Source organism: Biomphalaria glabrata, chromosome 14, assembly GCF_947242115.1.
Source record: "Biomphalaria glabrata chromosome 14, xgBioGlab47.1, whole genome shotgun sequence".
Taxonomy (NCBI): domain Eukaryota; kingdom Metazoa; phylum Mollusca; class Gastropoda; family Planorbidae; genus Biomphalaria; species Biomphalaria glabrata.
In genome coordinates, this window is record NC_074724.1 from 14039100 (window position 1) to 14056076 (window position 16977).

Here is a 16977-nt window from a genome sequence, read left to right on the forward strand (position 1 = left end):
AGTTGTAAGACCTGCGAAACACAACATTACATACATCCCTTTTTTTGCCCGAGACTTACATTAATCTCTTAAAAGATAACATTACTCACGCTTTGAACACTCTGATCCATAATATCCATTCTGGCACACACATTTACTGCTGACTGTATTTCTACACGGGTTATTTTTGACGCAGAATGACGGGCAATCTGGTAAAAGACATGCAGCAACGCTCTAAATTACAAGTTGTCTAGTAGAGAAATGTCAGTAATATAGGTCAGGTATATTGTCTGAATATATGACCAAAAGTTCGGAAGAAGTTGAACAGATATTCGTGTGAATAACTCAGCTGGTCATTAAATGTAAGTAAGTTGTAATAAAGAGTTAAGATTAAAAATCGAGAAAAGTCATCTATATGTAGCAGAAAGTAAGGCGTATGTATGTATGTATGTCCCGAATAAAATCAAAACTTTGACAAATCTTGATAAAACTAGGCATAAATGTTCCCTTAGGCCGAATTATATCTTTGATGTCCCTCCAATAACCGAAAGGCCATAAAAATAAACAAAAGTAACTAATGTTATCTCTATTAATGAACGAACAACTGAAAGGCCCTAAAAATAGACAAAAAGTAATTAATTTTATCTCTATTAAAGAACGAACAACCGAATGGCCATAAAAATAGACAAAAAGTAATTAATTTTATCTTTATTAAAGAACGAAACCTATTAACAAATCGGGTTGAACCGTTTTCACAGTATTTTTATTTTAAGTTGTAGGGTGAATGGGTTAACTCATTTTCATACTCTACTTTTAGTTTCGTCGCGAAATAAAAAAAAAATGTTTAACAAAGATATCAATTCAATCCAGTAGATCACTAATACCATAACTAAGGCCCGCAGGCCGCGGGTCATATTCGGTTAGTGAGACTATAAAAAGAAAGCAACGAAATAAGATTACACTTTCTTCATGACCCAATGCCGTGCGGATCCAAGTAAAAAAGCACTAGTACCAAGCTTAGGCTATTCAAAATAATTGCAATGCCAATACGATTTTAATTGGCATTGGTCTAAACAGCCGCCATCACTGCCAGGAAACAGGCAAAATTAAGTTGGAAGCTTTATGACGACAGTAAATTTGTTTAAATAAAATTGTATTGTACAGAGTGTATTTTAGTAAAGTGATCCCTAGTTCCAGAATTAAACCTTTGTTTTCATTATTAAAGAATCTTCTTTGTTTGAATAATATAACTAACATTTGAATCTCCGGCATCACGATATTGTTTGAGTTTAAAAGTTTATTTTTTTTACATATAGAAATCTATACTAAATTACATTACAAGAAACGCATTGTCTGATCAACACAATCTCATTGTACCATCAAGATATCATCACATCAAGTCTTCAAACATAAATATCGTCAAAGTAAGCCTGCGTCCAAATTTTAAAAAAGCTTGCCCTGACCTTGAACCCCAAAGAAAAAGCCAACGACGTCAGGAAAACTTAAATTTAAAGACCACCACGGGTCAAAAGTGTCGTCTGCATATGTCACTAAATCAAAGTGGAAAAAAAAGTTACTTTTTAAAACCAGATCTCATACTTCTGAGGCCGACACAAAAAGCAACTAGTTTGCCTGTCGCAATAGTATTAGAGCGGCCATGTGAAGAAATACTGCCCTCAACCCTTCGTCTTTGTAATAGTAGACAACTCTTTATTATTAACAGTTCAAGTGAATACATTTTTTAAAAAAATGTCTTACAACATGTAAAGAAATACATCAAACTTACCGAGCGAGCAATTCCTGATGTCTATACTTCCAACATTTGTTGTTGTTTTATTCACAGGACACATTAAACATGGCTGATTTCCAGTAAAATTTTTATAGGTTGCATTTGGGCAAATAGAGCAGAACTTTTTATCCTTTGAAAAAAATCCTTTTTCACAATGTACTGTTTGATATGGAAAAGAGTGTTTTTCTATACCTTATATTATGCAATTATAAATCCTTAGTAATGAGAATGTGTCCTACAATGTTTGCAAGTATAAAGCTTTTAAAAGTACTAAGAGAAGAGCATTGTTATTCAACAAGAAATAGGAAAAAAAGAATACCTTTTAAAAACAAAGCTTATCTAGGGGAAAGAACCTCTCATTACTGCCATTTACCTTTAAACTACAGGGTTTAACTATTTGATATTTAAACAAAATAAATTAGTTAGTACTAAATAATTAACACATTGCTTAATTTCGTATATTTATTCCTGTAACGTTAACAACTATGAATAATTATGAAAATTTTCAAATTGATCCGAGAATGGGAAGTGGGAGAAAAACGTGTCAAAACATAATAAAAGGACTAATTCCATATATATATATATATATATATATATATATATATATATATATATATATATATAATCAAGTATCAATTATTCCCTTTATTTCAAAAACAAAGAAATTAATTCATCACAAAAAAAAAAAAATTATTATTTTTTTTTTCGAATTATGTCTTGTCAGGTTTAATGAATAACTATGCAAAGTCTTAACTTGATCCGAGAATGGAAAACTGACAGATAGACAGAGAGACTGAGTGAGTTGATATAACTTTGTATTAATCTTTATATAAAACGGTGTCTCGGCTAGCGGAACGGCAAGAAAACCGTAAACCAGTTTTTAAAAAAACATTTATGTGTGTAAGACTATAAAACATCCATCAAAGCTATTATCTAGTTTTATGTCCATCATAAATCATTAAATAGATGTAACATTCATTTACTAAAATTTCATTTTGTCATTGTATCTATTTGTTAACTAGTGACAGTTTCTCGCTCAAAGAAAACAAAACAAACAAATGAATCCAAGCGGATAATGCCATATAATTTCTTTTTGATCAATTGTAACTTCCACATTGACATTCTAAAATGCATGCAACTAACAAAAATGTAATAAATCATTCTGGAGGTGCCACTCCGTGTGATTATATGGGCCCTTAATAGGTCATAAATCATAGGCACAAGGGCAATGGACTCCTTTACACAATTTTGCTACACCACAGGCTATGGGCCCTAATAGTCGTTGGCCCTGGTTCATGGAACCCCATCGCGTTAAGGATGATACTCCACTGCATTAAACGAAGGATAGAAAACGCAATACAAATCTGCCTCTAAAGTCATACTCGAGTCAATTGAAAGCCGACATTTTTTTCCAGTTTATATTTTTAATATAACTGTAAACGTTCTTCTATATAAAAAGAACAACTTACTTATCGAACAATTTCTACTGTCTGTGCTTCCAACAAGTAATGTTGTTTTGTGTGCTGGGCAACGTAAACATTGGTGATTTCCAGGACCAGTTTTGTAAGTACCTTTTGCACAATTAAAGCAGGTAATGTTGTCGGTTGTATATAACCCAGATTCACAGAGTGCTATTGTATTATAGAAAGAATGAAAGATTAAACCTGTTAATATTTTTTTAAATCATTTCTTGTATAATACTTAAAAATATAAGATAAGCTGCTTTAAAATGTATTGAATACAAGGTAGGCATAACTCACAATTAATTTAATTTAATACTTGAACTAGAGCTCAAAACAGAAGGATTTTATAATGTTTTGATATTTAGATAGATAGATAGATAGATAGATAGAAGGTAATACAGACAGACAGACAGATAGATATAGATAGATAGATAGATAGACAGACAGACAGATAGATAGTGTCACGGAAACTATGACCATATATGGTAACGGTTTTGAATTGTTCGCCAACGTAGCTCGAAACAGTGGGAGGAGCAAGTTGTTGATCACGTGATTACTAGCTGGAACCCGGCGAACATGCAAATTAGCCTCAGTCGGTTGTAAATATTCATAGAGATAGGATCTAACTTGTATGTAGTTAAGAATATATATTTTATTCGTATCAAGACTCAGATATATTATTGAATAGATCAGTTATTCAAGTACATTTAAGCATTGTAACTATTTTGTGTATAGTGTTTTCAAGTTATTAATTAAAGTAATTGTTTTTGAACGAAGAGAAGTTTCTTCATTGAATTTAGATCGTACTTAGATTATATTTGTCAAGTTGTAACGCCTAGACCTAGATGATCCTCTTATCAATTGGCAACATTCTATATGATCGTATCATCAACATAAATCTGTCTACTTCTATACGATCATCTTATTGAAAGATCATTTCAAGATCCTCGGCAACACAGTCATTGATAGTGCAATAAGTCTGATCGTGACATCTGGCACCATTGGTGACACGTGACAGTAGCACTATTGGTGATTGTGACAGATAGGTAGACAGACAGAGAGACAGAGAGACAGAGAGATATATATATAGATAGATAGATAGATAGATAGATAGATAGATAGATAGATAGATAGATAGATAGATAGATAGATAGATAGATAGATAGATAGATAGATAGATAGATAGATAGATCTATTGATAATGAGTCAGAGATTAAATCTGATAAAATAAGCATTGTTGGTTGTTAATGATTCGTGATGCGACCCTTTGCTGTGTGAATTCTTTTCACTGTAATTTATTAAACAAAAAAGTATTTCTTAGTGAAATTACTCTACAACGATAATGTGAAGTAATGTCATGTTTGTTTGAAGTGTAACTCCCTACATAGCTGGAACCAAGGAGTAGAAACAATATATTACTTAAGGTATGTAATAACTATATTAAAGATTCTTAAGCCTTTTCTCGTTTTTATGGGGTTTTTTTACGCTATAGAAACCTAGATATTGTATTATACACAAGTGCAGTTGTTAAAATACAGTAAAAATGTAACTATTAAATCAAGTATCTCTTTCTCTCTCTCTCTCTCTCTCTCTCTCTCTCTCTCTGTCGCACCGTAAACCAATATAACGGTGGGATGCAACGCAAACAAGCAACCAATCCATTGTGTGTTATTTACAATTGAGATTGTCATCACGCTTCTCATGTTATAATTTATACTTGTCGTATATTTTATCTTTATTTACACATTATAGGATTTCATATTAAAAAGTCATATACCATTTTTTCAAATAAAAATTGTTCTTAAAATCGGCGAAAATCGAAGTCCCGCAAAAAATGTTTCCAATTAAAAAACAAACAACTTTATAAATTACGTACAAAAGAAATGTTCCATATCTAGAGAACGGCGAAGGGTCAATAGCTTTGCCTGCTTATGTCACTAAATTTCATTTCCTAGTTGTAACTGTATTGGAGTGGCCATGTGAAGAAATACTGCACTCACCATTCACCCTTTACTGTAGACCAAACTTTAGTAAAAACATTTCAAGTGAATACGTTAACAAAATACTTCACTTACAGCATGTACAGAAATACATCAAACTTACCGATAGAACAATTTCTGATGTCAGTACTTCCAACGTTTAATGTTGTTTTATTGATAGGACACTTTGAACAGGACTGATTTCCAGTGGAGTCCTTATAGGTTCCGTTTGGGCAAGCGTAGCAGAACTCATTATCCATTGAAGAAAATCCTTTCTCACAACGTGCTGTTTGCAATGAATTATTTGTTCTACAATTCATATGTTTGCAATGAATTATTTGTTCTACAATTCATATGTTTGCAATGAATTATTTGTTCTTCAATTCATATGTTTGCAATTAATAATTTGTTCTTCAATTCATATGTTTACAATGAATATTCCTGTAATTTTGTAACTATTTTAAACATCAAATTGTATCTTTTTGCCATTTTTATTTTTGCTAATCCCACGAAACTAGTACAACAGCATGTGGTGTATTTAACTATGTTCATTAATTTCTCTAAAAAGTATAAACATCCATAGAAGAAATCCAACTGGTGTCATCAAAGATCGTGTGCCAATTATTCTAGCTTGTTATTTTGACTGCAACTATTAAAATGAGTCAGGTAAAAAGAGGCACCACAGCGAATATTATCAACTAGGAAACTACCACAAAAATTAAAGGAAGTAATTAATAACGTCTTTTTCAACAGTCAACATTTTTCAAAACTCAGTAATTAGTTATACGCGCTCATTAATGTTTTGTTATAGCAGAATATATAAACATTTTAAAAGTAATTAGAAGAGGTTTAGTATCCTTGTTCATAGTATGATGTTTTTCGAGGCGCGTTGGTTGAGCAGTAAAGCGCTTGGCTTCATAACCGGTGATCTTGGTTCGAATCCTGGTGAAGACTGTTATTTTTAACTTCCAGATCCTTGGGCACCTCTAAGTCCACCCAGCTCTAATGGGTACCTGACATTAGTCGGGGGAAAGTTAAGGCGGTCGGTCGTTGTGCTAGCCACATGACACTCTCGTAAACCGTAGGCCACAGAAACTGATGACCTTTACATCATCTGCCCTATATACAAGAAGGTCTGAAAGAAGAACTTTATTTTTTACTTTCAATCTTTAAAAATGATAGATATATTGATGTTTCCATGTAAAATAAAAACAACTTGAAACTAGGTTGCAGCTTGATTCTTGTGTACTTAAGATGCGAAACAAAACAGTATTATATTTTATTGTTTAGAAGAAAGCAAAAGGAAATTGTATTGATATTGTTTTTTACTTACTTATTGTACAACTAGAGTTTGATATTGAACCTTTCCCCAATGTTACTATGTTCATAGGACACTTTGTACAGTTAGTATTTCCGTCGCTGTCCTTGTAGAAACCAATATCACACTCAGAGCAATTATTGTTTTTGTATTCTTGTCCAATCGCGCATATATCTGAAATATGTGTCGTTGTTGTTTTTAATTACACATAATAATATCAGTACCAAACACAGTACCAGGCAAAAGAAGAAGAGGCAGACAGAGAAAGCGATGGTAAGACTACATAAAAGAATGGACGGGCGTGCTATTGAGATGTTCTGACTAAGGCAAAAGACAGAGAGGAATGGAGAAAGACTGTCGACAAATCTTGCATGGTGCCCCAACGGTCCAACAGACTAAGGAATAGGTAAAGGTAAATAATAATATCAGTAAACTGAGCTAGGCAATGCTGACACTAAAAGAACTCTTCACATAATTAACTGTTAGGTATGGCACTAACCTTGACAGTTCCTCACGTAAAGTGGAATGGTTTTTCTCACACTACCCTCCTTCAATTCACTGAGCAGAACACAATTGGGTGCAATAATCTCGTACCCTTTGCACCATGGAGAGTCCAAACAGGATCGTTCGCATTCCTCGTCTGTTCCTATAAGATGCTCGCCATCTCGTGGCCATATGAAATAGTTGCTTTCAAAGGAGCACACTTTTACTTAAATAACAGTAAAGAGAAATACTGTAGAACATATAAATCAAACACATACTCTGTCTAATAAAATGTATCAGTTCATTCTAAATGGTCTACTAACTTGACCTATTTACCCCATAATTTATTATTTGTATGTAAACAAATTAAGAACGAGCAAAACAAAAACTCTTTTTTTTTTGTTTTATCTTTTTATAATTATGTCCTACGCATTTCGTGTGTTAATCTAGTCATGCATGTTTAATTAAGTCGTTGATTATCCTGGCTTATTCAGGCAGACCATTCCATTCCCTAAGGGCACTAGGGAAGAATTAGCACTTGTTCTAGCGCGTGGAATAAGAAATGTGTTTTTGTTTAGAATATTTTTTAGGCTGTGTTTATCTATTAGGAAATTATGGTTTAGTGTTTCGTCTATTATAGCTACTTTACTTTTTATTCTTCTGTCCTGAAGTGTCTCTAAATTTAGTGATTTTACTAATGGTGTTACTCTAATCAAATTGAAATATTTGTTTGTTATAAATCTCACTGCTCTATTTTGTATTTGTTCTAGCTTCTTGAGTTGAGGGATCCCAAACAAAGGATACATATTCTTAAGTTAAATAGCATTTTAGTTTTATGCTCCTCTATTTACTCACGCTTGTCTAATCACTTAAAAAAATCACATATTAAGCCTATGAGTTGAGTTTCACATGACCTATGTCTCTAAAGCCTTGTTGGTATGGAGTGAGGACATAATGTTTAAGAAAGTGATTTGTGATGTTTCTACTCATTATGTGTTCTAGTATTTTACATTTGATGCTGGTGAGTGATATTGGTCTGTAGTTCCCCGTATCACATTTAATGTTTTTTTTATAACATAATTCATAATGCTTAATAAAGAAAGAAAGAGGGTTGCAAAAAGACAGATTAAGAATGGAATTTTGAGATGAAGAAAGAGACACAAAGTTACTTGAAGAGCAACAGAGAATGAGGAAAACAATGAGGGATTAGAAAAAAAGAAGTGAAGAAGAGAGAAGTCGAGAGCAAACTGAGAAAAAAAGAAACACAGGAAGTTAGTGACATTATTTTTGATAACATTATAATAGTTAGTTAATAAATTATTCAATTATTTACAATTATATTATACAATTTATGAAGTAGGCCTATAGTTTGCATCACGTTAGATCAATTTTATTTACCTGCTAAGACTTGAATTCTACACCATTCTGAAACTTAGAGCAAAATGTATTTTACATACCAATACATTCACACAAAAATAAACTAATAAACTGTTTCATTAGTGCTACGACCATCCAACGTTTGTGTAATATAAATCTTTTAAAATACAATAATATCTCGATTGCCTGAAATACACTGATTGCAGACACTTTCAGAATCAGAAACAAGCAAAAAAAAATAAATAAGTAATACAAATGGAAGAAATCAACACATATTTTTACAATTATATACCTCAATAATGTAGAAGTTATTTAATTTGCTTTGAATTTTTATCAAAAATGGGAGTTTTATCTTCAAAGCCATCTGTTTTACACTCAAAACCATCTGGTTTTTATAGGTTTTTTATTTTTTAGCTCAAAACTTCCATTGGCTAATTTTGTGGTTGTAGTTTGCTTTAGTTTAATACTGAAGAGGGGGTTTTCAACCTCAAAACTCTCTGGAGGGTGTTTTTTTAGGTGGTGACTGTCGTTTGTTTTAGTTTTTTGTTTAACAGAAAAAGGGGTTTTAATATAACTTTTAAACCTCAAAACCCCCTGGAGAGCGATTTTTAGTTCAGAACCTCCCTTATCAGCGCTTGGGAAGTGATAGTTTAACATTAAAATCTTACCTACGATAAACAAAATTAAAGAAAATACCAGTCACTCAATTCCACCTCCGGATTGGGGGGGGGGGGGGTAATTTCACTGGGTGTCTTTGAGTCTTTAATCCCCCCCCACCCTGCTAGCTACGCAGATGGTGTATTTGTGACATTTTATCATTTACAAATTCTCAATGGATAACAGTTAATTTTCGTATCAAATCTCTATCCAATTTCTCCTATTGACATGCCCATTCATTTCAAAGTAAGTTTAAACTGATAGAGGGACAGTCTAATACTTCCAACATATTCACATTTGTGCTATCAATGGAAGGGCTTAAAACATTTTATCTCTCTATATACGAAATACGGATTAAAGAAAAAAAAATCAACTCTTCTTCTTTCTGAGCTAAGGGGTATCGAGAAGAGTTAAAATAGTTTGAATAGGGTCAGGAGTGGAGACCAGAGTGATACAATTTTTTTTTCAAAAGGACCTATTGTGGAGCCAATGCACAAAGTGATTTAAAATATTTCAATATCGTCTAGTGTGGAGCCAATGCACAAAGTGATTTAAAATATTTCAATATGGTCTAGTGTGGAGCCAATGCACAAAGTGATTTAAAATGTTTTAATAGGGCTTAATGTGGAGCCAATGTATAAAGTGATATAAAATGTTTCAATAGCGTCTAGTGTGGAGCCTATGCACAAACTGATTTAAAATATTTTAATAGGGCCTAATGTGGAGTCAATGCAAAAAGTGATTTAAAATTTTCAATACGGTCTAGTGAGGAGCCAAAGCAGAAAGTGATTTTAAATGTTTCAATAGGATCTACTGTGGAGCCAATACACAAAGTGATTTTAAATATTTTAAATGGGGCCTATAATGGAGCTCAGACACAGAGTGATTTAAGTTGTTTCAAAAAGATCTAGAGTGGAACCCAGACAGAAAGTAATTTAAAATGTTTCAATTTGGGTCTAGAGTAGAGCCCAGACACAAAGCGAATTAAATTGTTCCAATCGTAACCAATTTTTATAGAAGGCTTGTATACTGACCTGAAACGTCACAAACTGTGGGCAGTTTTGACCACTAACTCGTTGCCAAGCTGTACAGACTATTTATTTATTTATTATTATTTATTAATTTGTTTATCATATAATAACACTAACACTAGACCAAAAGTTCTGATTGAGAACTCTTAAGACTTAATTTAGCTTTAGTTTAGATCAGCTTTAGCTTAGATCTGCTTTAGCTTAGATCTGCTTTAGTTTAAATCTGCTTTAGTTTAGATCTGCTTCAAGATATAGAGTATAGTCTGGATGTAATCTTTGTTAGATTTACCTAAATTTATCAGCAACACTTATCAACTTAAATAAAATTCAAGCATCTTTAAATTCACTGTTATCGCATAATTACGGTAGTGCGGCTGACTATGTTGGCTATAGACTTAGATAGATTTGTTAGTCTCTAGGCGAATTTACCTTAATTTTTGTCCTTAAAGTATAACTGTCAAACTAGAGTTTTCCCCATTTGGCCAACGAGCTAGAAATTATTTTTTTCAGAGATATACATCAACTGTTAAATTTCTAACGATTCGAGATCAGCGTCCACCATCCATTAAACGAGATTTCAGTAGAGGTATTGTAAAAAAAAAAAATTGTCTGCACATTTATGACAAAATATATTTGAGGCGCGGTGGTCGAGTGGTTAAGCGCTTGGCTTCCGAGCCTTAGGTCCTGGGTTCGAATCCAAGTGAAGACTGGGATTATGAGTTTCGGGATTTTTAGAACACTCCTGAGTCTACCCAACTCTAATGGGTACCTGACATTACTTGGGGACAGTAAAGGCGGTTGGTCGTTGTGTGCAGGCCACATGCTACCCTGCTCGTTAACCGTTGGCCATAGAAACAGATGACCTCTGAACATCATCTGCCCAATAGATCGAAAGGTCTGAAAGGGGAAACTTTACTTTTTATATTGGTTGAAGAAGTCTGCATCGTTATTGTCAAATACTGCATTCTCATATACACTATAGATAGAGAAAGTGAATACAATATTTCCTATCTATTATTTAGTAGTAAATAGCATATGTAATATATGTTATCTAAAGAGAGAGAGAGAGAGAGAGAGAGAAAGAAAGAAAGAGAGAGAGAAAGTAAAAGTAAAAGTAGAGGAAAAATGAAAAGTATGACCAAAAAAACACAAAAAAACAACAGACTTTGGTTAGATCTAGATTAGCTCACATCTAGACTAGATCAAGTGACTATAGTCTATAGTGTCTAGAGTCTAGACTCTAGATTTAATATGTCTATATGTAGTAGATCTTTTTTTTTTTTAATTCAGTACTACGCAGATTAATGATAAGAACCAAGTCTTATGTTAAATCTATTAACGCACATTAAATCCATATCGAATCAACTTTATTTCTACATTTACCTTCGTTTAGAAATGTGATCGAAATAATAACGAAGAGAAACATTTGGTCCATGAGTTACGCAAACGGAAATGCAACCTTTATCTATTGGCTTTGAACAAATTGCATTAAAAATACGAACTTTAAAAATGTTTACACATTACTAGCTGGAACCCGACATTTTTAAATAGAATTTTTTCGTTTTATTGGTGCAATATTATCTACAACCTTTTTTTTTAAAGCCAAACTAAAAATAAATTCAACATTGAACCACAATTTACAAAAAAAGAAATTGAAATTGTTGCAATTTGCTAATGTAATTAATTGCAAACTTATTCTTATTATAAAGTTACTAATGATGGATATTCTTATAATAATGGTCTGGTTTTATATAGGCTGTCACGTCCGATATTTAATGATTTTAAATATTGTTCATATACAATTCTCATTTTTGAGAATGTACTAGGACGAAGCAAGAGATTTTCACATTAAGTATGTGTCTCTCTAACCTTCTGCGTTCTCTAATCTTTTAATGTAATGGGTTGCCTGAGTCAGCCAGGAAAACCAACGACCAAGCAGAGTGTATGTCATAGATCAAAATGTATGACACATGATCTGCGTGGGAGATAATTATCTTATTTTTTGAAGTAACGTCTGTAATTTTTAAGTAATACCAAAAGTCTTATAGAATGTAATTTATTCATTTCAAAGTCATTAATGTACTGCAATGATAGTGCAATGCTATTGTAGTGTTTATAGTGTTGATACCACATACATGTAAAAATAAAATACATTACGTAATCTTACGCAAGCATACATCCAGTTGTCGATGCGTTATCAAACTTTTATGTATATTAGACTTACACGTATACTATGACACATGTACGTTACCAGAGGGGGCTGAGGGTTGAGATTTAAGCCTTCACTTGCCCCAGACATCTTGGTGTGAAAAGAAACTTTACTTACTGCCCCAGTACAGCCGGGAAGGGGGGGATTGAGCTTAAAATCCCTCCTCCAGGGGATTTTTAGGTTCACTTCAAATCACTTCAATAAACCAAAAACAAAAAATGCAAACGGCAATCACCGAATTCCATGAGCGTAGCCAAAAGGATTTTGAAGGTACCCCCCCCCCTCTTCCAACAAAAAAAAAAGCAAAGCTACAATTACTAAATTTCATAAACGTAGCGAAAGTGATTTGTGGTTTCCCGCCCCCTCCAATAAAAAAAAAGAAGCAGAATAATGCACTGTAGATACCTGCATGCATTTTTTAAAGCTTTAAATACCGGAAATAATGCTTGGCTCAACTCCCGGACCCCAATGGGGGAGCTCGCAGCGCTCCCTTCAGACCCCATAGCTGTCTAGGGCGGAGTGTGTACTGCCTTTGCACAAACTAAAGGAATAGTCTATTCTAGGCTACACAAGAAAACGTTCGTAAGAATGAAAGGTCAGTATGTAATAAAGATAATCCCTTCTCCAGACGCCGTTACATTTTCACCCTTCTTTCTACTACTGGTGTATATGGCATCTGCAGTCCGGGATGCTCGCTTCCAACGTGGATTTGTCCAGTGCCACTTTTCCCAGCTGCTAGTGTCGATTTTGAAGAGCTTCATGTCGCTTTTGCGTACATCCGTATACCGTAAAAATGGGCGACCAGCGGCTCTCCTGCCTTCTGTTAGATTGCCCTACAGAATGTCTTGTGGAAGTCGACCTACTGGCATTCTATGAACATTGCCAAGGCTTATGCTACTGATAACACAACAGATGTCCTTACAATAGGGCAAGCGTTTACTGGGCATTAGGGTTAGGGTTTGGAAAAAATCGACCCCCCCCAACACTTAAAAGTTCCGATAGTGTATCAAATCTTTCTATGTCGTGTCTAATACCTGATAACAATGAATCAATAAAAAAAAAAGTATTTTATTAACCATTGGTACTTTAATTATTTAATTTGGTATCAAACAAGGGAAATAAATCGTAATTGACAGATGTAGTGGTATAATTTGAATTAGTCTTTTTCCCTGAGTTCGAACTCAAATTGTACTTTTTTTAAAAATTCATTTAAAAAGTAATCACGGTAATTTATACAGATATTCCTTTCTTCACCCCCCTACCCCACCATCTTTCCCAAATGGTCTAGAGTCTAGACAAATGATAGGAGAAAACTAAAGACCTGTACTTGTGCAAAAGAAAAAGAAAACAAATAGTGAACATATTTCCAACCACATATATGTATATTGTCAGTCTGGATGTATTACAAATGTAATGACATGACTGATCCAAACTAGTTTATTTAAATTATTTTGATATATATATAAGCTTTGTTTTATAGTAGAAACGTCTTTTTATTTTGATTTTCTTCGAGTTTTTTTAACCATTTTAATCATCTTATCTTATAAGATACAGATTAACCAATCAGCTATATTCTGCCAATCCACTGGTTTTCCTGGCTAGTTCAGGCAACCCATTCCATGCTCTATTAGTACTAGGGAAGAAGGAGTATTTGTACAAATTTGTCCAAGCATATGAAACGAGGAATGTGCCTTTATCTTTGTGTCTTTCTAAGTATGTTATTAAATTTTGATCTTGTATTTGAAGATTATGGTTCAGTGTTTTCTATATAATTGCTACTTTACTTTTAGGTTTTCTATCCTGAAGGCTTTCTAAATTTAGTGATTCTACTAAAGGTGTTACTCTAGTCAAATGTGAATATTCGTTTGTTATGAATCTCACTGCTCTATTTTGTGTCTGTCCCAGTTTCTTAATGTTTTCTTGAGTTGAGGGGTCCGAAACGGAGGATGCTTATTTTATTATTGGCCTAACCAAGGTTAAATAACATTTTAGTTTTATGTCCTTATTTGATTTATAAAAATTTCTTTTAATAAACCTTAATACTTTGTTTAATTTTTAGCGGCCCCCGAAAGGGGAAGAGACGCTATTAGTTTTCTGTGAAATGTCTGTCCGTCCCGTTTAGATCTCGTAAACTAGAAAAGATATTGAAAATCCGACTTCACAATATTTTAGACCATTCAAAGTTCTGATGCAACGGCTACTTTTTTTTTCCTGAAAGCGAAAATTTTAATTTTTAAAATCAGTTATGCAAGCAGTTTTTAAAGAGAAAAGGCTATTTAGTATGCATCATAAGTTAGACCTAATTTAAGACGAATAGTTATCTTATTAACATCATTTGCTTGAGGATTCTAATATGCACATCGGACCATTCTCATAAAAATTACATTATTAATTCCGAACAGAGGGTCCCGGGTTCGAATCCTGGTGAAGACTGGGATTTTCAACTTCTGAGTCTACCCAGCTCCAATGGGTACCTGACATTAGTTGGGGAAAAGTAAAGGCGGTTGGTCGTTGTGCTGGCTACATGACACCCTCGTTAACCGTAGGCCACAAAAACAGACGAACTTTACATCATCTGCCCTATAGACCACAAGGTCTGAAAGGGAAACTAGTTAGGCCAGGTTCACATCTAACTTTACATTCACTTTCACCTATCCTTTGATCTGCGGGACCGTTGGGGCACTACACAAGATCTGTTAACCTTCTTTCTCCATTCTTATCTCTCATTTGTCTTTGATATAATTTCATTCGGATGTTCTTTCTTAAAATATTGAAGCCTACCTGGGTGGACCACTGGTCGTGCGGTTTGCGCGCTGGACTGTCGTTCGGATTTATCGACGGTCGAAGGTTCAAACCCTGCCTGCTCCCATACCCCGTCGTCCTGCGGGAGGTTTGGACTAGGAAGTAAACTATCTTCAACTCTGAAGGATTATCTTATATAATACAGACGTTACTTCAAAAAAGAAGATGATTACGTCCTACGATTATCCGAATTATGTAAAACATTTTACTTCGGGGGCCGATTTTGAGTTTGTGTTTCCACACAAACTGTCTTTTGTAACCTTGTTTTTATTTAATTTCATCAATATGGGGATTCCATGACAGTTTTTCATTTATTATAACACTAGAATCAAGTCTAAAGTTTTGTTGTCTTTTAGGGCCGGCCTTAGATAATTGGAGGCACTGGCGAAGTGACTTTGGTGGCCCCCAAATGAAATAGAAAAACAAATAATAGACAATGAAAACATAAAAGTATGTTGTTTATTTAAAACCTAGTGTACTCCAACAATAACATTGGGCAGTACATTTCGTTATTTCATCTCAAAAAAAATATTTTTAAGTCCTGTGCGGCTGCCTACTTTGCCTATGCCTAAGGCCGGTCCTGTGTCTATTTATGTTAACTTGTAGTCCACTGTGGCAAACCGTGAGAGACAAATATCCAGTCACAACAGGAGTCAAACAGAGATGTCTTCTTTCACCACTCCTGTTCCTTCTTGTATTGAATGGGGTCACAAAAGAAGCCTACTCTAATTCAGGGAAAGGAATCCAATGGAATTTCACACCAAAGCAGGAAGATCTGGAATTCGCTGATGACATAGCCTTATTATCACACAGACTACAGGAGATGCAAGTAAAGGTCACATCTTAAAGTTGAAGTAGGAAAAAAGAGTAGGTCCCAAAATAAACCACCAAAAAACAAAAAAAAGTACTTAAAGTAAAAGTAGTAAAAGTAAAGTTCCCCTTTTAGACAACGAGGTCTATAGACTTAAAGTAAACAACAAACAAATTAGCGACATAGTACTGGATCTTCAGATCATAGACAAAGTAAATAATGTTATATACCTTGGGAGTGTAGTCAGTGTATCAAATGGAACAAGACATTAAACGTCGTATTAACCTAGTGCGTCAGACAATTACGCACCTAAAACCAAACTAGAAATCTCCTCAAATCTCAAACAAGACTAAAATAAGAATCTTTAACTCTAATGTCAAGGCTGTCCTACTATATAGTTCAGAAATATGGAGAAATACTGAAGCAACAACAACAAAGAAAAGTACAGACATTCATCAACAGATGTCTGAGAAATATCTTAAAAATATACTGGCAGAAAAAACAAACTATAGGAGATGAGAGGGCAGAAAAATATAGAGTTGCAGATCTTAGAGAGGAAGTGGAGATGGATTGATCACACCCTTAGAAAAGATAAGAGCAAAAGAGCTAGACAGGCCTTAGAGTTGAATCCCCTGGGAACAAGACATAGAGGAAGACCAAAAAGAACATATACAAAATACAGCCGAGAGGACAGGAAAGAGCTGGGAAGCCATTAAAAACTAGCAATAGACCGTGGAGAGTGGTGTGGTTTTACTGAGGTTTTTAAGTTCCATGAGGAACATAAAGGAACTATGATATATTTTGGCATCCACTGCCTTAATGTTGTTGGCCTTTTACCCTGTGTTATCAGTTTGTTTTTTCTTGCCTTATGTTTGATAGATTCAAATTGATTTTAATCATCCGTTAGGCTTTCCAAAACGGATGTCTACATGTGGGTTTCCCTGAAGCTCATAGCTCACACACATACACACATACCAGACACACACATATTTTCGCCCGCGTATACACTTTCCAGGGCTTTTTAAAAAAGATAAAACAAAAAAAAAGAGAAGTATATTAGCATACATAAATTTAACATA

The 16977-nt window shown here is 34.0% G+C and overlaps 1 protein-coding gene across 2 annotated transcripts in view; it reads right to left on the reverse strand.

Annotated features, from left to right (window-relative positions):
- The window catches only part of LOC106058211 (neurogenic locus Notch protein-like), a 29837-nt gene extending 18276 nt beyond the window's left edge, over positions 1-11561 (reverse strand). The window contains exons 1-8 of one of the 2 annotated variants that reach the window (XM_056011520.1): positions 11460-11561; positions 8410-8436; positions 7028-7237; positions 6544-6702; positions 5335-5496; positions 3238-3399; positions 1766-1927; positions 90-188 (exon numbers count right to left, since the gene is read on the reverse strand). In XM_056011520.1, coding sequence (XP_055867495.1) covers positions 90-188; positions 1766-1927; positions 3238-3399; positions 5335-5496; positions 6544-6702; positions 7028-7237; positions 8410-8436; positions 11460-11511 — 1033 coding nt within the window. In that variant the 5' untranslated portion in view covers positions 11512-11561. Of the gene's footprint in view, positions 1-89; positions 189-1765; positions 1928-3237; positions 3400-5334; positions 5497-6543; positions 6703-7027; positions 7238-8409; positions 8443-11459 lie in introns of both variants that reach the window. The other variant, XM_056011519.1, reaches the window with a different exon arrangement.
- Positions 11562-16977: the final 5416 nt, after the last annotated feature.